The sequence below is a fragment of the Pocillopora damicornis genome, chromosome 4 (genome assembly GCF_964200805.1).
Source record: "Pocillopora damicornis chromosome 4, jaPocDami1.2, whole genome shotgun sequence".
NCBI lineage: Eukaryota > Metazoa > Cnidaria > Anthozoa > Scleractinia > Pocilloporidae > Pocillopora > Pocillopora damicornis.
In genome coordinates this window covers 4,966,139-4,987,240 of record NC_142673.1, presented here as the reverse complement: position 1 = coordinate 4,987,240, position 21,102 = coordinate 4,966,139, and the positions used below count along the sequence as shown (strand labels likewise).

General features: G+C 41.0%; 3 protein-coding genes across 7 annotated transcripts in view; 2 read left to right on the top strand and 1 right to left on the bottom strand.

Moving 5' to 3' along the window:
- LOC149046563 (uncharacterized) overlaps positions 1 to 4,684 on the top strand; it is a 6,112-nt gene extending 1,428 nt beyond the window's left edge. Inside the window, exons 2-3 of one of the 2 annotated variants that reach the window (XM_089204586.1) lie at positions 2,590 to 2,639; positions 3,091 to 4,684. In XM_089204586.1, coding sequence (XP_089060712.1) covers positions 2,615 to 2,639; positions 3,091 to 4,148 — 1,083 coding nt within the window. In that variant the 5' untranslated portion in view covers positions 2,590 to 2,614 and the 3' untranslated portion in view covers positions 4,149 to 4,684. Of the gene's footprint in view, positions 1 to 2,356; positions 2,640 to 3,090 lie in introns of those variants that run through there. The other variant, XM_089204585.1, reaches the window with a different exon arrangement.
- Positions 1 to 18,315, top strand: part of LOC113685619 (uncharacterized) — a 30,233-nt gene extending 11,918 nt beyond the window's left edge. For all 4 annotated transcript variants that reach the window (XM_089204575.1, XM_089204576.1, XM_089204574.1 and 1 more), the window contains 9 exons: positions 6,358 to 6,536; positions 7,187 to 7,435; positions 8,355 to 8,603; positions 8,837 to 9,056; positions 9,313 to 9,475; positions 9,916 to 10,071; positions 10,235 to 15,902; positions 16,400 to 17,005; positions 17,406 to 18,315. In XM_089204575.1, the coding sequence (XP_089060701.1) occupies positions 6,358 to 6,536; positions 7,187 to 7,435; positions 8,355 to 8,603; positions 8,837 to 9,056; positions 9,313 to 9,475; positions 9,916 to 10,071; positions 10,235 to 15,902; positions 16,400 to 17,005; positions 17,406 to 17,789 (7,874 nt within the window). In that variant the 3' untranslated portion in view covers positions 17,790 to 18,315. The remainder of the gene's footprint in view (positions 1 to 6,357; positions 6,537 to 7,186; positions 7,436 to 8,354; positions 8,604 to 8,836; positions 9,057 to 9,312; positions 9,476 to 9,915; positions 10,072 to 10,234; positions 15,903 to 16,399; positions 17,006 to 17,405) is intronic.
- A 284-nt stretch (positions 18,316 to 18,599) lies between these two features.
- LOC149046562 (uncharacterized) lies at positions 18,600 to 20,794 on the bottom strand. The gene has a single exon (XM_089204583.1). The coding sequence runs from the start codon at positions 20,681 to 20,683 to the stop codon at positions 18,701 to 18,703; it is 1,983 nt and encodes a 660-aa protein (XP_089060709.1). The 5' UTR covers positions 20,684 to 20,794; the 3' UTR covers positions 18,600 to 18,700.
- Between the last annotated feature and the right edge of the window lie 308 nt (positions 20,795 to 21,102).

Sequence of the window (21,102 nt, the reverse complement as noted above, 5' to 3'; positions counted from 1 at the left end):
CGTATTATGAAATATAGCGGAACATATTTACAAAGGAGAATTCCCCATGCCTCACACGGAAGCTTTAATCCTTACATTATAACAAATAAAGAAGCGCATATTGTAAATGGAAACATAAGTGTCGGTTACATTAAGAAGAATGAGGCCACCTCTTCCAATCAACAGTTGCAAGAGACGAATAACAATCGAAGACATTTTATGAATTACTGCTTAACACACTCGGGCAGGTTTTCTTGTGCAGTTGACTCTTTCTTGAACTCACTTTTGCTATTTTTAGAGATTCTTTGCAACGTGTTGAACGTAATGAGTTTTTTCAAACGTTATTTGAAGCATGTGTGCATTTACAAAGTTGTAATGGGGAGACGGATATGACCCTTATTCGAGAACCTGTTTGGGCTTATTTGAGACAGCATTGTAACTCATTTGCTACAATGTCTGCAGATGCTGTATTTAGTGACATATTCAAATTAAGCACAGTTGGAGTTATGACCGAGGAATTGCAATCCCTTTTTTTGGTAAAAGAGAGCAATCAGTCAGTTTGCTCATTGTGCAACAATGCAATCATAAAAAATACAAGTATATTTGTTATTTATATTACTTGCCAAAACTGGGGTCATAGCTTATTTGACAATTATGTTTCTGAGGCAATACTTCCAAGTAGCAAAGCACTTTTCTGTGGTCTGTGTCAACAGCATTCTGGGAATGTTTCATTGCTACAACATTTTGTTATCCTTCCAAAATTTTTACTCATAGAACTTGCTTCAACTTGTATCAATGAAGTATACTTTCCCCACATCATCGATGTGTTAGGTCAAAGTTATGAACTAAAAGGCATGGTACACTGTGCAAGTCATCATTTTACAGTGGCTATAAATAATCACACTGAATGGATATATATTGATGATTTGTGTGTGTCAGTGAGAAGTTTCACTTCAATTCAGGATCTTTTGAATAATTACCCTAATGGTTGGTTTTTTGCTGTGTTTGAAAAGTGTTCATCCACAATTGAAACTGATTTACAGCCAAATAGCCCAACTGAAGCATTTCCAAAAGACAAATGCTATGAAACCATGCAGGGTGGAACTCAATCTCAGGTGCCTAATGTGTTTTTTAAATCAGGCAAATTGAGCTCTTCTTCATATCAAATTGAGGAAGAAAGTAAACAAGATGATTCGTTTAATAACAAAAAAAGGACACAATCAGAAATAAAGGAAGCTGATAAGAGACTTAAGTTGGATACACAACAAAAACATCTGAAAAAATACAGAAACAAAAAATCAGATGTTACAAATGGCATAGGTAAATTAGAAGAGAGAACTAATGAAAATGAGTGCAGGTGGCAGCATAATAAAAAAAATTGACTACAAAGGAAACGGATAAACTAAGGAAAAGGATCAAGAACAAAGCATACATGAAAGAATATAGAAAAAAAATAACATTAAGAAACAATTGACTACAAATGAGGCAGATAAACTAAGAAAAAGGATCAGGAACAAAGCATATATGAAGGAATATAGAAAAAAAAATAACCTTAAGAAAAAATTGACTACAAATGAAGCAGATAAACTAAGAGAAAGGATCAAGAGCAAAGCATACATGAAGGAATATAGAAAAAAAATAACATTAAAAAAAACTTGACTACAAATGAAGAAGATAAACTAAGAAAAAGGATCAAAAACAAACAGTATGTGAAGGATTATAGGAAAAGGACAACATTAAAAAAAATGCCTACAAATGAAGCAGACAAAGTAAGAAAAAGGATTAAGAACAAAGATTACATGAAGGAATATAGAAAAAGAAAGAAAAGTGACCAAAACAACTCTGGAAGTAAAATGAAAATTGTTAATAATCAAACTACTTGTGAAGCAGGAACACAGTTCATTGAAAAAAAAACAAAACAGTGTCCTGTGGTAAGTCAAGATAAGTATCTTTCACTGTTTGATGCTAAAACATATGGACAACTTCACCATCAGGAGTGGGCAGCAATTAATATAAAGAGGTTTCATGAGTCCATGATTTTCAAAATCTGGCATTGCCGAGTTTGCCATGAAGCATGGCCATTGTCAGTAAAAAACAAAAAAGAAGCAGACTATGTTTGTTCAAGATGTGTAAGAGACAAGAACAGTTTTAAAAAGTTCTCTGCTCAAAACAGCATGATACCAGCTCAAGTTCCAAAAGAATTACAAGGTCTAACCCAAATAGAAGAGATGTTAATTGCTCGTGCTTTTCCATATCCGTCTTGATATGTTGGCTAATGAAACACTGAATTCACATCTCAAAATATCTTAAAAAAAATTTTCGTATATGTCACTCTTTTAAACAAATCAAAGCGATCAATGCACGCATAAATATTTCTTTTACACTTAAGATTAAAAGATAAAAAGTCAATTACAATTCAAAATCAACTTTGTACAATTTTGATCTTGTCTCCCTGTGGTGACTGGTTCCAAATATTTTCAACAAACATTTCACATTTCATATTCTACTCTAAAAAAAGGAAATGCATTGTCAGTGCTTTCTGCTTACAAAATCTTTGATATTTCAAAAAAAAATGTTTCTGCACTGTTTGAAAATTTTCTTTTTGTTCAGTTTCCAGATCTCCTGTCAGTCAATCATGTCAAAAGAAAATACAAACTCTGGTAAGTACCTGTAGCTTTAATTTACAATGTTTGGTTTTTTGTGGTTCTCCATATTCCTGTTTTCTTCACTTGGAAAGTAGGTGGGGAGGGAGATTGAATGAGCAAGAACTCGTCTGGCCTCACCATACTAGATTGCATCTACACAAAAAATATATTGCCATTTCTAAAATTCAAACCTTACTGACAAACGCAATTTCACTACCATCACTGAAATCTTTGGTGGCTCCTCCCAACTTCTGTCTGAACTGTGCTGAATGATTTGATTTGATTTGATTACTGCACAATTGACAGTAGTCACGAGCTGCAAAGAGCTGCAGAACATTTGATTGACAGTACCAAAAAACCATTTGTTAGTTATGAATTTTACAGTCCACATGTTATTAAAAGATGCAGTAACTTATTGTGATCAACATTTGATGTCTAACTTCAGTTTTTATTTCCTCTTTCTTAGATAATCACCGTGGCTACATTCAGAATTTGAGTCCTATAAAACGCTCACGAAATCAAAATCAGTGGTATGATTTTGATTTACAAACCAGCCCATCAAAATTGAGACGAGTTGTAGGATTTAATATTGCAAACCACTCCATGCTACAAGAACATGAAGCGTCAAAAACAGCTGTAACCCTCAAAAACACTAAGCAAAACAGCAACAATGACATCATATTCAACCAGCAATCAACAGTAAGGGTAACACCAACCTTTGATATTGATTTTGATTACAAACCCATCAACAAATCCCAAAAGACTGAGCCCTCAACTCAGCCTGCCAAGAAGATTACACTTGAGGAGCTCCCCACACTCCAAGTCAATCAGAAAGTAAATGTCACTGCTTCCATTTCACTGGGAAATGAAAACCCTAAACCTGTGCAATTGAAATCCTCAAGTGAAATGACAACTGTAAAGGAAGACTGTGTCCTGGAGGATGAAACTGGAACTGCTACTATTCATATATGGGATCCACTTTTCAAGAACATCAAGACTGGCACCACATATGAGTTTGAAAACCTTACTGTAAAGCACTTCCAAGGGATCACTCATCTGGGAACAACCCCCACAACAACGTTTAAAGAAGCCAATCAACAACTGAAACCTATAGATGGCCCTGCATTACTTGCAAATCCAGAGAAAGAAGCAAAAGTAGAGAGCTTCAAAATGATCAACAAACTAAGCATTTTCATCACCTGCCAAGCATGCAAACGTAAAATTAATGAAATCTCCCAACAGAACACACTCAAATGTAAAAACTGTGGAGTCCGACAAAGAAAGATGCAATGTAAACGAGATGCATCTGTTCAACTACTTGTACATTTGGATGAAAAAGACATTTGGTTAACAGCATTTACAGATGTCTTGGAGTCCCTCTTCGCCACCCACCCGACAATCTCATTACTTAGTGACTCGGACACAATTGAAGAACTACTTATGGATCTTCAAGACATAGAATTCAAATATAATGTCAACAGAAAAGTGATCACTGAAATATCATCATCTTCACTGTCAAGTTAAACTGTCCTACAGTACAGAATTAACAAAGACAGACCACCGACTAAAATATTTATTTACAACACTTAAGTATCAAGACTTCAACAAACTTTCATTACCATCTTCTGGTTCAATGTTACGTTACCAGTTATTTGAAAGCATACATACGAAACAAGCTAATCTTATTTCTTACCATGCTATTGATGTTCAAGATGTTGTATAAATAGCAGAAAACCATTCACATTGGTTTTCACGTTCAAGTTCATATGCTTTTTTTAAGATTACTAAGTTCGCAAAGACTAGTGCATGTATGTTTCTGTTCACAAACATTGTACTAACCAAAACCCCTTCTATATGCTTCAATCAACATATTGTAAATGAAAAATTCAGTGTTGTTTTTTTATGCTCTTTCAAAGCAACAGTTATACAATACAACACGATTCATATTCTTTGTTATGTTATTCTTTATAATGTTACATTAATAACAAGAACTATTCACATCCTTTCACATGTTCAAGTTATTAAATGACTTGGTTAATATTACCAAGCCCTTAAAACCTTAGTACAGTTTCTATGTTACTCTTATTAAAAACCCTTTTATCAATTGGAAAAAACTATGCCTCAGCATAAACCCCCTTATCAAACCACAAATCGATCGCTCGTTGGCACTCTATCGATAGGTATATCTAGTTTATTCAATTTAGCTGTGCGCACCAAAACATCAAACGTTTTGGCGGGATAATGGAACATGTTCAAATGCTTCAACTTGTGGCGTGTATCTTGCTTTTAAATTTCGCTCAGATCGAAATGATGTTCATGGTGAGCCTAGTGTTAAGGTCATTAAGGCATCAATTTCTTGGACACCAAGCAACTCTTTTAATGATTGAACACCGTAGAAGACGGAAACGCCGGGCACGTCGACACAACCCGTACTCTTAGAAACCGGTCTTGGTTTTAGATCCACTACAATGACCGAACAATTCCCAGGGAGTTTATCAGAAGGAAACTGCGAATGGATCGTTGTAACTTCGAAACTCTGCTAAATGTTTTGCGACCCGCTGTAACACGCGAAAACACAAAATTGCCTGACTGCATTGCCCCAGAAAATGTACTCGCACTTTGTTTTTATCGTCTGGCGCACGAGAACTCTCAATTTCAAAGTTGGAAGATCGACTGTTCTAGAGGCAGTTCAAGATGTTGTGGAGGATCTTGTGCGGCCACATCTACAGCGTTATTAATAGTCTGGTGAAGCGGCGACTGTAAAATTCCTCCACCGTTGTAGGTTGCCTCGACTGAATTAAAATTGTTTCCTTGTTGGTCTTAATAGGATGGCACATTCCGGCGCCTGATCTGCTCATATGACTGGTCGCTATAATTCGCCAATGTATTAAAACTCCAATTACCGGCATTCATCTTAAGTTAAAGTTGTAAAATCTGCGAGTTTCGCAACGATGCAGAATTACTGCTATCTTCTGGTAAACTGAACCCAGTTCAATTACCACACTAATCGTGGGGTTTACGACAAATGATAGACAAGTTTATCACGGTTTTGTTTGTTTCGTAAATTTCGCCAAGCTTTCACCCGGTACAAATTTTGTCAGCGGTGCGTCTGAAAATTTGTCCGCTTCGGCGAAAAATTATCAAGTCGTGACAAACCATCCGCACTTGTAAAGTGTTGGTTATGACAGAAAATTTGTCTAAATAAACAATTTTGTCGCTAGTGCTAGTAGGTTAGTTTACTTATTGCTCAAGAAAGACAAGTGCTTCATTGGCCATTTTGTATGTCGATTGTAGCCAGTGCTGAATATGCTTTATATATTACGCAATTTAAAAGTTCAGAGTTTTCTCGCCTTTGTTGTGACAATCCTCCGGGTCTTTCTGTGGAAAGGGTAAAGGTCAAACAATTATTCGATAGCCCACATGCAAATTGTTTGCTGTATGCATCATTCTTGCACGCGTCTCTTAGTCCTGGAAAAAAACAACAGCAATTTAGTCACCTCTTTACTTTCAATTCGACACTCCAATCACATGTAGGCAATAGTGAAAATGTCATGCCGTCAAAAACGGTTAACGCATCGAGCTATCGGCGAAAATCTTATGGGAAGATAACTTACGGTTTTTTCTGCAACTTTTCACCACATCACTGTGGTGTTATCTTAAACTCCCTTACATCTAACTCAGTAGCTTACTTACAGGTTTTCTACTCTTCATGTCCTATTTCTTCTTCCAACAGACGTCAATGAGTGTAATAACAGACCATGCCAGCATACTTGTACCAACACGTTCGGTAGTTTTACATGCAGTTGCCATTCGTGCTACACCAAAGTGGGTTTAAAATGTGACCTGAGGCAGTGCAAAATCAACAACCAGTGCTACGCGTATGGCAGAGTAAACCCCAGTAACCAGTGTCAGGTGAGATTTTAATTCGCTTTCAATCATGCGCGAGAGAGGTGAGAGAGTACCGTTTTACTGGAATAAGGGCCGCGGCGCTTTTTAATTTTTCACGCCTCAATTGAAGCACTTATTAAAAGTGGCCGCGACAAAGAAATATCCTCTTTCAGTTCAGCGGCATATTCTTATGGGCACGAAAATTTTATGGTAACTAATTGCATACACTGGGGTTTTTACACTCAACTTCGATCGCGAGCCTAAGTGTTCCAGCGTGAGAGCATACGGCACTTCTAAGTCTGAGTCTATGCTTTCTTAAGGGCTTCTGTCAAGATATCCAATTGCGAAGTACTACAACGAGTGAAATAAGTCCTTGAATTAACGCTGCACCGAGACCGCGGCGCTTATTAACCTTGCTGTCCTAAATGCGACGCTCATTCGAGAGAGGCTTATTCGGGGGCGGCGGCTGTTTGAGTTGATACGGCATTTCAACAACTTAGATATGGAATAAGGTAGACCTTGCTGAAATAACGCTTTTGGAGAAAAAACAAAAATTAAAACTAAATAGAGAAAAAAACCACAGGGATAGTATTACCGCAATTAGGTGTCTAGTGATGCAAGGAAATATTATTTAGTTATTAACGTTTGTTGTGTATTGTCCTCTCTTCCAATAGAATTGCAATAGTGCAAACAAGTATGCCTGGACAAACAACAACAATTTGCCGTGTAACGACCGAAAGGCATGTACTAAAAATGATCGCTGTTCTAATGGGGTTTGCTCGGGCACGCCTTTCTCGTGCCTCCCGTGCGAGGAGTGCTACAATGACGCGTGCCGCGTGAAACCGGGATACTGCGTGATCAATGAGGGTGGAAGACGACAGTGTTTTCGTCACGGAGCCTTACGACCAGGACATCAATGCCAGGTAAAATATTTAGCAGCCATGGAATTATTGGGGAGATTAACTTAGAATTGCACGGAGAAATAGCATTTTAATCCTTTGAATCCTAACATCAGTATCCATATTATCCATACCGTTCTAAGTACATTTCCTAAGATGCTGATGAGGAGAATTTGTTCAACAATCAAGAACTTCTTAATATGGTGCTCATTTCCTCCACTTTCATGACCTTAATGTCCTATTCAGTAGTGATATTGGATGTTGGATGTTAGTCAAAGGGTTGAGCTCTTTCGGCTTGATGTACAGAGTCAATCATATATCAGGTGCCCAAATCAAATGAATGACCTTATATGATACATTTAAGAGGACAACGAGAAGCTATCAGAGAACGACCAATTTTTCCATCGCTCAAAGAAGCACCTAGAGCGGATTTGAGTTTTACGCGGAAATTTTAACGAAATGGAACTTTTCAAAAGCTATTTCACAAAAACGAAAATTGAAATAAACTGGAAAGCACTCAAGATCATTAACTTGAATAGTCAAGACATTGGATATTTTATCCACACAAAAGATAGGCTTATAATTAACAATTTTTCACCAAAGTGGAGGTGAATGGTGCACCACTTTCACCAACACTGAGCTGAATAATTATTTTGCTATATGCCAGACAAACACCAAAAAATGAGTTTATTTCTCTCAATATACCGAAAAATGCTCGGAAGTTAAACTCTTCAAGTGCGTTTTTGTCTCATCGGCTACTTGGAGGTGAATAGCAGTAGCTACTCACTTCCGAACTAGCCACTCAATGCGCGCGAAAAGCACTATTTACCTGTGTAAAACAATTCATACACTATTTCGTGAACGTTGCAGTTTATAGGATTTTTATGAATTTCAAAATGGTCAATAGATGAGTTTTGCATCAATCACACTCTTCTCTCCTCAGCAATGCGACAGCAACAATAATAATCGGTGGACTAACAACAACAACCTTAGGTGCAGCGACAACAACTTGAAGACCAAAAACGACCGCTGTTCAAGTGGCACGTGCGTCGGCACGCCCTACAACTGTCTCTCATGTGAAACACATGACGGCAATGGCTGTCCAATCAAATCTGGATATTGCATAATACTGCAAGGAGGCAAAAGGACATGTTATGCCAAGAATCACTATAAGCCAGGGAATCCTTGTCAAGTAAGCCACCGTTCGAACTAATATAATAGCTTGGTTCTTTGTTGTCAACTATCCTCAATGAAATGTTTAATAGCGCTTTCTGAGGGCAATGGATGTTTCTATACACACACCAATGACCGAAAATTACGCCACTAAAAAATCAAAAGAAAAAAAGATATAATAATTAATTTAGGAAAACGTGGAAAGTCTTACCTTATTACGAAAATATTTGTCTTGTTGCTGTTTCCTTTCAGTGGTGTAACCCTGGCAGTAGTATCAGCACTTGGTCTAATCGAGACGGCGTGGCATGTGATGACGGGAACGCGTGTACACGTGCAGATACGTGTCGCAGCGGCCAGTGCACAGCTACACCTTTCAAATGCAACTCGGTTTGCCAGTACTGTAATGGCAACAGTTGCAGTCTGAAAACTGGGTTTGGTTTTTTGAACAGCAAGTGTACTTGTAAGATAGCAGGTGGGTAAGAACATTCTACGCCATACTCGTTCTCTCGCAATACTTGAAACAAAATTAAGGGTGTGTCTATCCAAACTGGAATTTACGCGTCGAAGAAGACTAGGCAACGTTGTAAGCCTTTTTTGTCCATTCAATCTCGCAGTTTTCGTTGTTTTTACTCATTGCTTTAAAGGAGTTATATCACGAAGCTTATTTTTGTAGGCACGGTATTTAGGTTAATCGGTTTATTTTGTGATAACCTTTTATCGTCCTGTAGGCCGGGACTACAGCCACCAAGCAATAAATCCATCTAATCAGTGTCAGTGGTGTGACTTGCACGATACAGCCGCTCGTACCAACAGAGCCTGGAGCAATCGTCCAGCGGTGCCTTGTAACGATGGAAACAAATGTACAAAACAAGACACGTGTAACGCTGGCAGGTGAGTATCACCCCGTATTGCTTAGCTGCGGACAAAAAGACGATATGATCCCTTGAATATATACGAGTTCTTGGCATATAACTTTCAAAGAGGAAACTCCGAAGTTGAAAAGTCTTTAGTTTGAAAAATTCCCTACAAATTATATGACCTATTTCAACTACTTGGAGAGGGAGGGAAGGTAGGGAGGGGAGTTAGGCAGAAGCCTCCATGAGGGTGGTCCTCCGTCGCTATGCTTCCCGTATTTGGTCATATCGTGTTCATTTTACACTTTTTCTTGACAAAGAGGGGGTTGGTATGTTGTGTCCCCTCTCTCCCGTTCGCTACGCCTTTAAAAAATTAATTGTTTTGTTGATTTAACATCAGTGAAAATAAACAGTAAGTGCCAGACAAGCACTGATAAGCCTCTCAATTACATGTGCTTTGCCTCTGTATTTTTCTAGATGCATAGGACAAGGTTACTCTTGCCAAGCATCTTATCCTGCCACAAGCTGTATCCAAACCTCTCAGTGTGTTGGTAACGGATCTTGCCGCGCGATCATGAGGCCAAGTAGAACAATCTGCCGCCCGGCTGCGGACGCCTGCGATCGCCCTGAGAGGTGAGAGATAACACAAGATTCTGTTGGTGGTCACTTCTAAGCTGTTATGGCTGTAAAGTTACGTTAAGGAAAAACTCTTCGAAGGATGAGGATGATTCGTATTATTAAAACATCTTAAAAACTACATCTAAGTTGTACTTATTTGTGAAATCATTATTCGCAGGTGTGACGGACGCCTTGGAACATGCCCTGGTGGCGTAACAGACAGCATTACCCTGACTACTGGCAATGTACAGCTTCAGGATCATGCATTTAAGACAATCATCACCTTTCAGCACTCTACAGATAAGCTTTACCTTAAGATGTCCGGTTTCTCCGTTTTATGTGGCCAATTGACACTTAGGTGGTTCCTTCTACCAGCATCCTCCGCTTGCAATACCTTGTCCGGCGTAAAAGGAACGTTTTCGAATGGCAACTCTCAACAAACTCTGACTGGACTAAGTCTTCAAGATAAAAGCAAATACAAAGTTAAAATACAAGCTTCCGATATAAGAAACAGCAATGCGCCACCGGTCTGCAGTGGCGAGATCACAATTGACACATCAAAACCACAAGGCGGGTGGATCCGCGATGGGGCTGGAGCTGACTTGAGCTATCAGGCCACTAAACTCTTGCAAGTAAACTGGGGAGGAGTTCAAACCAGACATGGTGTTGCCAAGTATGAATGGAAAGTTCTCTCAACTTCGTTTAGCAGTAAACAAACAACAGAGCTCATGGGTTTTACTAGCGTAAATCTAAATACTAACGCAGGTAAGACCTTCAATGGCGTCACAGACGGATCAACTGTGACATTCGTAGTTCGCGCTTTCACAAAAGCCGGTTTGTTTTCTGACCTCACCAGCGATGGAGTGATTGTTGATACTTCCCCTCCTGCAGCTGGCAAGATCTACGATGGCAATCAACTTGGTGTAGATCTCAAGTACGCCAAATGGACGACTACGTTCGGCGCGAACTGGGATCGTTTTACCGACCCACATTCACCTATCTCACGATATACCTGGGCAATACAGAGACTAGGGGCTGGTTTAATCACTTCCTTTAAGACGACAGCTTTACACCGCTCTCCCACTTTGACCAACCTCAATCTTGTTTCTAAAGAAAGCTACTGTGCGGTTGTCAGAGGTTACAACGAGGCTGGTCTGTTTACACAAGTCAAATCAGACTGCGTACTAATAGACCATGATGCTCCACAAGCTGGAGTTGTAAATGACGGACATTTTACTGATATTGACTACCAATCCGACAATACCTGGATGGCAGCAAACTGGAATGGTTTCTCAGATGGGAACAAAGGAAGCGGAATCGTAGAGTACAAATACAGAGTGACAGATAGCAGTGGACGCATTGTTGTTTCTTGGACGTCGACAGGAAATGCAACTAACATCACCCATACCGGACTGACGTTGGGAAACAATGCGAAGTATTTCGTGACTGTCAGAGCAATCGACGCAGTTGGTCTCACTACTGACGTCACTACAGATGGCGTTACGGTGGACACAACTCATCCTGTGTTCACTGGTACAGTTAGAGTGACTGGTGAGGATGACTTCCTAAATGGAACTGCGTGCGTCTACGTGCCAAGTGTCTCGTCATTATCAGTTAATTGGGCTGGATTCTCTGATGCTCACAGCGGTCTGAGGCGTTACGACTGGGCTGTTATGCCCTTGGGTACGTCACCATCAAACTCCGACTTCAAAACCATGCCAGGATCTCATCTACGGACATCTGCAACGTTTAAAAATCTGGCACTAACCCAAGGAAAAGCGTATCAAGTCATCATCAGAGCATACAATGGTGCTAAACTGCATAAAGATGCCCCTTCAGTCATTATTATACCCGATGCCACACCTCCGTCCCAAGGAAATGTGTACGACGGAGCAACATCAGGAGTAGATATCGATTATCAGGCAGACGTGAAGCATGTTTATGGTTCCTGGACAAAATTTCCAGAACCTCACACTGGAGTGAAGCAGTACTATTTTGCCGTCGGTAGCTGTATCCCTGGTAACTATCATGTAACGGGAAATACGTTTCTCAAAGTTAACCCTCCACAAGCCACTACCTTTATGCTGACAAATATCACACTAGTTAATGGTCAACAGTACTGTATCAAAATCAAAGCTGAAAACAGAGCTGGATTAATTAGCTCAGAAGTGTCTACAGATGGCTTCGTTGTTGATGTGACTCCCCCAAGCTTACAAAATGCTCAAGTGCGTGATGGAAGTTCAGGTTCAGACATCGACTATCAGGATAATACCACGGCGTTGTCAGCAGAATGGAATGGTTTTGCCGACCCTGAGTCTGGAATCCAGTATTATGAGTATGGAATTAGCAGAAATCGTGGAGGAGCTGTTGATGTATCTCCGTTTCAAAATGCAGGGTTGAATACCTCATCTACCGTTAACGGTCTTTCACTAGCTGACGATGTATATTACTTTACTGTTTGCGCTGTGAACTTTGCTGGACTGCGCGACTGTATGAGCTCTGACGGAGTGCTGATCGATTTTAGCCCTCCAAACCATGGTGTGGTGCACGATGGAGTCATTGAACCAGATCTTCAGTATCAATCTTCTCTATCAGATATGGCTGCAAACTGGGAAGGAGTCTGGGACTTGGAAAGCGGAATTGAAAAATTTGAGTGGAGTATTGGTACAAGTGTGAGTGACAAAACCAGTGTTCAAGACTACACGAATGTTGGTCTTTCGACACACGTCCGAAGTCAAGGAGTCCTTACTTTACAGAGTGGAACAAAATACTATGTGCATTTAAAAGTGACAAATCAGGCTGGCGCTGTCAGGGAATTGGTTTCGGATGGTGTCATTGCAGATGACACTCCACCAGTACCGAGTACAATTCTTCCAGGCTTCCGATCACAGACTGAGTGGAGACATAACGAACAAGAAAATACTTTCTACACGGCTTCTGAATCTGACATCGCAGTTTACTGGAAGAGCTTCTCCGAGCCCGAAAGTGAACTTTGGTACAACAAGTGGGCCATAGGTATAAGTAGATGTGGAACTCAAGTTCAACCATTCATTAACATTGGACGGTCCAACTTCGCCAACACTACGATGACGAATCTAATCTTTACGCCCGGAATAAAATACTACGTCACTGTAACGTCTCGAAACCGAGCTGGTCTCGTCTCGCGATCATGCTCGGATGCAATGGTCTTTGATGGCACACCACCGAATCCGGGAGAAGTTAAAGTTGGACAGTCATCTGGTCAAAATGGGAGGAAAACGTTTGTCAGCAACAGCAGCATCGTCGTTTCGTGGGACGAGTTTAAAGACATGGAAAGTGGCATTAAAAACTGCAACATCTCCGTTAGGGACAAAGCCGAACAACTTCTCTTTCTTGAGAAGAGCAACGCATCCTCGGGTAATGTTTCGCTGTCTTTGAGTGCTCTTCTTCACGGTGAAAGTTATAATGTCAGTGTAGTTTGCATAAACAATGCAGGGCTCGTTGCTTTTTCAACCGTTGAATTTGCCATAGATAACACGCCACCTTTTCAGACAGGTCCCATTATAGCCGGGGTATCACGCAATCGGTCATTCCAATATCAGTCAGACACAGAATCCATTGTAGCCACATGGTCTCCGTTTGCCGAATATGAGAGTGCTGTCCGGAATTATCGTTTTGCCGTCGGTACTCGGCCTTACCAAGACGATATCGTCAGCTTTGAGAACGTGCGCCTGGCAACGCAGGTAACCAAGAACGACCTCAGCCTTTCCCATGCAAACGTCTATTACATGACAGTCATAGCAACGAACCAAGCGGGTTTAAGTAGAGAGGTGTCGTCGCTTGGACTCGTTATAGACACAACTCCTCCATTAGCTGTTGACAGTGATATCCACGACGGCGCAAGTGGGGATGACATCGATTACTTCTCTCCAGAAATGGCCATCGAAGCACGCTGGGAAGACATAAGAGATCCAGAAAGTGGCATTGTAGACAGCAAGTACTGTTTAGGGACCAAGCCTCGAGGCTGTCAGATAAAAGGAATGACAAGTGTTGGAGCCAACTTGTCATTCACCTGTCCGACCTGTCATGCTAATGCGGGGGAGAGAGTGTATGTAACGGTACATGTGACCAACGGAGCTGGTATTTCTGTGACACGCAGCTCTGATGGAATGCTTTTGGATGTAAGTCCGCCGCTTATGGGTGATGTCATTGACGGAAACGATTCAACAGGAGTAGACTATAATGTCGTTCTCGAGGACTGGAACGTTTCTATGTCTTGGTTTGGCGTTGAAGATGGCGAAAGTGGGGTGCGATCATGCATATGGATAATCGAAGGCGAAGCTGGGAGCAAACTCCATCAAGTTGACATTACCAATGGCTCAACTTATGGAAAAAGGAAAGCTTTTTCGAATTCTCAGAGGTACGCAGATCTTCACTTCATCAAAAACGAAACGTATCATAATGTACTGACATGTTGGAATAACGCGGGTATGCAGAATACTGTTCGATCCAATGGCTTTCGAGTAGAATATCTGTGGCCCGTTCCAACACAGGTCAGCGATGGATCAGCGGAAGGTACAGACCTCGACTATCTAACTAGCACAAAGAGAGTTGGTGCTTATTGGGATCCTTTCATGGACGATATTGTGGATCCAGTTGTTGATTATGAGTGGGGCATAGGAACCGCTCCTGGTAGAGATGACATTTCGCGTTTCACTAGCATTGGGCTGAGTGCAAATGTTGAGAAAGACTTGAAACCCAACGCACCAGGCCTCGATGTTTTAAACTCAGGTCAAAAGTATTACAATACCATAAAAGCCATCACTGCCAGAGGACTTAGCAGTGTAAGCTCGTCCAATGGCTTCACTGTAGACCCCACTCCACCCATGATAACAGAGGTCACCATACACCACATAGTCAAGGACCAAGAACAAAAAAGCGTTGAGATAGATGTTTCCTGGAATAAGACTAAAGATAATGAAAGCGGTATAAAAAGCAGTGCGTTCTGTTTGGGAACAACACCCCTCACTTGTGTGGCGGAAACAATACCTGCAGGTTTGTCTACTTCAGGTGTCATTGGCCCATTCATGCCTCAAATCCGTGCAGGATATTATGTGACTGTGTTTGTTGTAAACAGAGCCGGTTTAACATCTGTTATGTCGTCAGAAAAACTGATATTTGATATGAAACCACCTTCTTTGGGCGTTGTAATAGACGGGATTGGCCAGGATATCGACTTCACAAATTCAACTAGTACCTTGACAATCCAGTGGAAAGGTTTTAAGGATGAAGAATCCGGTATTTCTGGGTGTTCTTGGGCACTGATCGAGCAAACGGCATCAGATAACAGTTCCTCTTTTGGAAATGACACAGTTGTCCTTCGAAAAGCCGTGGACAGCAGTGGGAACTTCACTGAAGGAAATCTTAGTCTTGTTCCCGGCGCTCGCTACATCAGTCAAGTAACCTGTACAAATGGTGATGGCTTTAGCAGCACTTCGTCTTCTGATGGTGTTATTGTTGACCTTACTCCACCCAATTCTGGTCTGGTTCACGACGGATCATCTCTCCATTTTGATATTCAGTTTCAATTCTCAACAACGACAGTCGCGGCAATATGGGAACCATTCCGCGACCACGAGAGTGGCATAGTAAGTTACCGCTGGGGCCTTGGAACCACTCCTGACAGTGTTGACGTCATAGATTTTAAGGATGTCGGCATGATTACTTCAGCGATGGCGGAAAACCTTACTCTCACACATGGGGAAAGGTACTACATTACAGTGGAGGCCACGAATGGTGCTGGAATGACGTCACATGGATGGTCTGACGGCTTTATCGTTGACACGTCAACACCCAAGTTGACAGAGGTATGATTCATTTGATTAATTTTGGGTGAAATAATGGGACAAGATAGGCCCTGGCATGGTTGTCGTGACTGGATGATGACCTTGTTCGTGACCTGCAAAAATAGTAAAGTGTGAAGCTTTGTCGATTAATTCATAGATCTCTCTTATCTCCTCCCTCGCTTAGCAATTGCTTGGTTATTCTAGTAGTTACTGAACAATGGCGAGACAGATATCCCACATTCAAACTCGTATTGTCTTATCTTAGTTTCGAAACTGCATCTCATTCCATCCTCTACACCAGACTGAGCTAACTTATCGTCTAAAATAAACCATTTCGGAGTTCCGAAACCTTCACTTTCAATGTGAGGCTAAGTGCATGACCTCTTTGCATGATATTAAAATAATTGCTCCGCACTAATGGCTGCGCACTCAACCTCGTTTTAAAACAGAGGCTTTGTACCTTTCGGAATGACCCGTCCACGAAGGTCTCACTTAATATTCTCTTTTACTCTCTTTAGGTTTCGCGAGGTTCCCTCTTGTGGCTTGGACCCAGAGGAGAACTGAAGGCATCTTGGAAATCACTAGATTCCGAGAGTGGCATATCCAAGACTGAATTCTGCGTAGGAACAGTATCCAATGGCTGCCAAGTTAAATCTATGACCAAAATAACCAACAATGAAACAGAACTAACCTGCAATTACTGTGACTTAAGACACCAAGAAACATATTACATCACCATACGAGTTCAGAACGGCGCAGGGCTGTTTACATTGGCAACAACGGACGAAGTAAAGGTGGACTTCACTCCACCGTCTGTCGGTAAAGTGCTGCCGGCCACTGACGTCACATCATGTGTGACAAACTGCACCCTGGTCTCTAACGTCACCTTCTTCCAGGACGAGGAAAGTGGTGTAAAATTATGCAGTTACGCTATAAGAAACAGTACAAACTTGATTGGCGACTTTGTAAATAATGGTTTGAAAACGACCATAGCAGCGACAGGGCTCTCGTTAGTTGCAGGTGAAAGGTACCACACCGTTGCGAGATGTGAAAACAATGTTGGACTTGTCACAGAAAGATCATCTAATACACCAGTCTTGGTTGATGACACTCCACCAATTAAGGTTAGCCAAATATCTTAGGGAACAAAACAGGCGGCCTGTATGTGGCAGTAAATTTAAGGAAATTATGTTGACACTTTCTAGTATGGATCGGGTGATTTGATTTCTAGTACTCATCGGGATTAGTAAACTCTAGTCTATGTTTTTGTAAAAACAACGAACTACAACGCTCTTCATCCGAAAAATAAAGAAGTGTTCTATCATTAGGTCGAATTAAGACGAACAACACCCGTTTTGGATAAGAAAGTTAAAATTGTCTTTAAATTATGAAGAGAGGCGGTTTTCCTTAGGAAGGCTTCGATTTTTCAAGCACCTTCTCCGCAAAACATGTTACCTTGTTCAGTTTGTTTGTTGTTTTTTTTGTCTGTTCAACCTATTGGTTTTTTTGTTTTTTCCCTGACAGGGTTCGGTAATAGTAAGCCCAGACCGCACGCATGACGTTTTTGGACTTCATTCCAGCTGCCACTTATTCAACCAAACACTGCGGGCTCACTGGTTTGGGTTTTACGACAAAGAATCAGGTTTGAGCGGATTTCGCGTTGCAGTCGGCAGTCATCCAAACGCAACAGACGTTCTTTCATTCCAAGACGTCGGTGTCACGACAAATGTCACGCTACCTCTTAATGACATTAACGCGTTGTTTGAAGGAAGCATTGTTTACGTGACAGTTGAATCACGCAATACAGCAGGTCTAGTTACGCAGAGTACATCGCCTCCTACAAGGTTGATTTCGGCAAATAACGACGAGTATATGGCGCAAGGAGACTTTTTCTGTTATAATGTTTAAAATGACGACATGATGAACTGATGGCTAGACTATTTAGAATGGTTATTTTACATTTTTTTTTCCTTGCTTTTTCATAGTCTAAAAACCCTGATGGCGTGTAAAGAAAGTTAAGTGAATTGATACAATGAGAGATACTGATCAATTAGATACCCAAATGTTAGGAATGAAAATAGTACTTGCACACGTGGAAGTGAAGAACACTGACATGTATAGTTGCGTAACGCCTGAGGGGCAAATCGCATTCGTCGTTCGCACATTGCAGCTGATTCACGCGTCATGTTGCGCGCTTTGTTTCGATTCAATTTTGTCTTGCAGAAAAAGTTATCTTCGTTGAAAAGCGACCGTAATCGAACAATTTCATCCGTGATACATGTCCCTTTCTTTGCTATACTGAGTCAAATTACTTTTATATTGAAGAAAATTTGCAACTTACTTTTGACAGAAATGTCAAGTGGAAATTAAAAAAGCAGCAAATGGACAAGTGTACATTAGAAAAAAAACTGAATAAAGCGACAACGAGTGAAAACTCTTACACTCACTGATAACCGATTGGTTAACCATTCGCGAAAATACTTTTGCCAAGCGTAGCTTTCGCAGAGAACAGCTTGAATTAGTGTGAAATCGAACTACGTATATTCCTCATTGAATCTTTGCAGGATCCGTGCATGTGCATGTACTCGCCTGTTAACACTTGAATGAACCCGTAAAATACTGACGTAACGCTATGACACTGAAGAACCAGCAAGACGCCTTAATTCCGCCTCATACCCCCGCGACTCTCTGTAAACGCGCTTACAGGCAGTGAGAATTTAAGCAATCGCGAGGTGTTTTATTTTTATTGCGCCTTTACTTCAAAATATCTTACTTGATAATCTATGTGAGAACCTGTGAATGGACCCACAAGCCCTGTATCATTTCTTAATGACTAGATCTCTTACGCAGAGAGAAGAAATTCTACCGTCGTATAATTCCGATTTAAGCATTTCGTTAACGGGCTCCAAGTGAGGGCAGTCGATAATTCGAATGCAGTGAAGCCTCGACGCACTTATGTCCAAATCGCGAAGATTTGAGCACGAGTCTATGGAAAGGTTCTCCACACAAGATACATGTAAATTGAAACTCTTCATGCTAGAACAACGCAACAGGCTTAGTCCGCGAATAGTTTTGCACTTAAATCGCATATTTCGTTGCTTGTTCTTGTGCGCTAGGGAACAATTTTCAATGATCAAGTAATCCACATCAGTTGAATTAATAATAGCCAAACCTATGGTCAGACCAGTTAAGAACACCGTCCCCACTCTACGCGACGCATTGAGTTCCACAATCAGCGGTCTCTGCCACGGCTGTAGGCCCGTGACTTGAATCATATGAGCTTCGATACAGTGCACAGTGACGCGATTGGCGCTTCCAATGTCAAAAATTTGAACCTTCTTGAGAGAGTTGGCCGATATCTCGATGTCGCAGCCGGCCACACTCTTACTGTTCTTTTGTTTTTCGGGGAATACGTCTCCAGAACATTTGAAGTATTCCAGGGTTGGACAATCCACTTTGAGCTTTGACAGACTCATACCCACATCACGAATTGTAAGCTGTATTAAGCTATTGCAGTGTTCTCTGTCAAGCTCAATAACGCTCCAGTCCACGGATACTTCCATTTGTCTTATGTTTGGGCATTCTGACAAGAAATCCTTAAAGGAATCTGGTTCAATTGCAGGACACTCGTACATCAGCAAGTCATGTAAACCCTTGCAATGGGCCTTCACTCTGGAAAGCTGACAGTTTCCTTGCAGAATAAAAGTCAAAATGTTTGTTGCGAGAATCTCAACAGAAGTCAAGTAATGGCATTCTGATATAAGTAAAACTTCCAAGTCAGGAAGCACACATTTTAGACTATCGATATTTCTACTTGGTAAGCCGGTTAAAAACAGCGTTGCAAGACTGCTCGATTTCAGAACTAAAGAATTTGAAGAGGTAGTGTTTGTTCCGTCTGCAAAAGCAACAAAAAGCTGCTTCAAGAACTTAAAATTCTCCAAATAACTCACTAAGTCGGAGACACCTATAGGTAGGTAGTGTAAATCAAGGCTAACAAGAGTAGGGGAGTGGCGAGAGTTCATCAAAGCCTTGATTGGTGGGAGCGACACACTTTCTTCGCTTGGAAGATCTTCCATACCATAAGGAGCGCATTCAAGGTGCAGTTCCTTCAGCTTGAGCTCATCCAGTATAGGAACAATTCCATGTCGACAGAGCTTAAAAATGTTTATATTCAGAGTCAATGATTCCAAAGATTTGAACTGACGCGCAAGGACTCTTAAATCCCACACTCGAATCCCGCGCTTATGAATGCGTAAACGTCGATTGCCGAAGTGTGAACGTCTTTTAACAAGCGCCCTGTAGTCATCGATTGTTAAGAACTTGAACACAGGTGCACTTTTCAACGACTGCGCAAAGACTCTACTCCACGAGAGCACGGGAATGTCAAGTCTTGTCAAGTTTGGGAGTGAGGTGAGTAATCTCCTGACTTCAGTACGAGTGAAATACGTCTGATCTTCTGCTCTTATGCATTGAATAAAATGACCATATTTCTTAAAGCAGTGGCACAATATACTCGCATAGTCATCTTCAAATTCCTGACGGGCGTCTCGGTCGTCATGAAGGTGAATATGTCTCCACAGAAGTCCAGTGTTTTGAATGATGCGCTCCCACCTTCGACAAATTGTGCAATACCGTGGAAGGTCTTCGTATATCGGATGAAGGTAAGATAATATCTGTGCGATAAGTTCACCTGGTAGGATATCCATGTAAGGGAAAAACAAAATGTAGCAACCCGATTGCTCTTTATGTGATCCAATGTCGATTGTTACGGGAAAAAGTCGTTGATAAGCTCGCGCGCACATGAATAACTGTCGCGCGCGTTTGTGTTCAACGTCACCATTTTCAAACTTGTCGCGCGCGCACAACTTTGGCCTAAGTGCGTACGAAAGAAAACGCGCCGATTGAAGAAATCCTTTCCTGGATATACCAAACATGTCCCCTTAATAAAACTACAGGTTTATGAAAGAATCTAGATAAATGCGAGGGGGAAAACTTAATGCTGACTTCAAAAAAGTAAACGAAGGCCAAAGGGCGAGAAATGCAAAAGAAGTAAGAAAAAAGGAAACAGTGATTGAAATAGTCTGAAAACATTGTATTTGAAAAATCTTGAGTTTAGATTTTTCAGGTCATTAAGACTGCCTCAGGTAATTCATTGTGATTGACAGATAAATCAGATTATCTAGGAACTCCACATTTGCTATTCATTTAATGATTTTTAGCG

What these genes read in the sequence shown, in the direction of transcription:
- LOC149046562 (XM_089204583.1), bottom strand. Translation starts at nt 20,683, where the DNA reads ATGTGCGCGCGAGCTTATCAACGACTTTTTCCCGTAACAATCGACATT.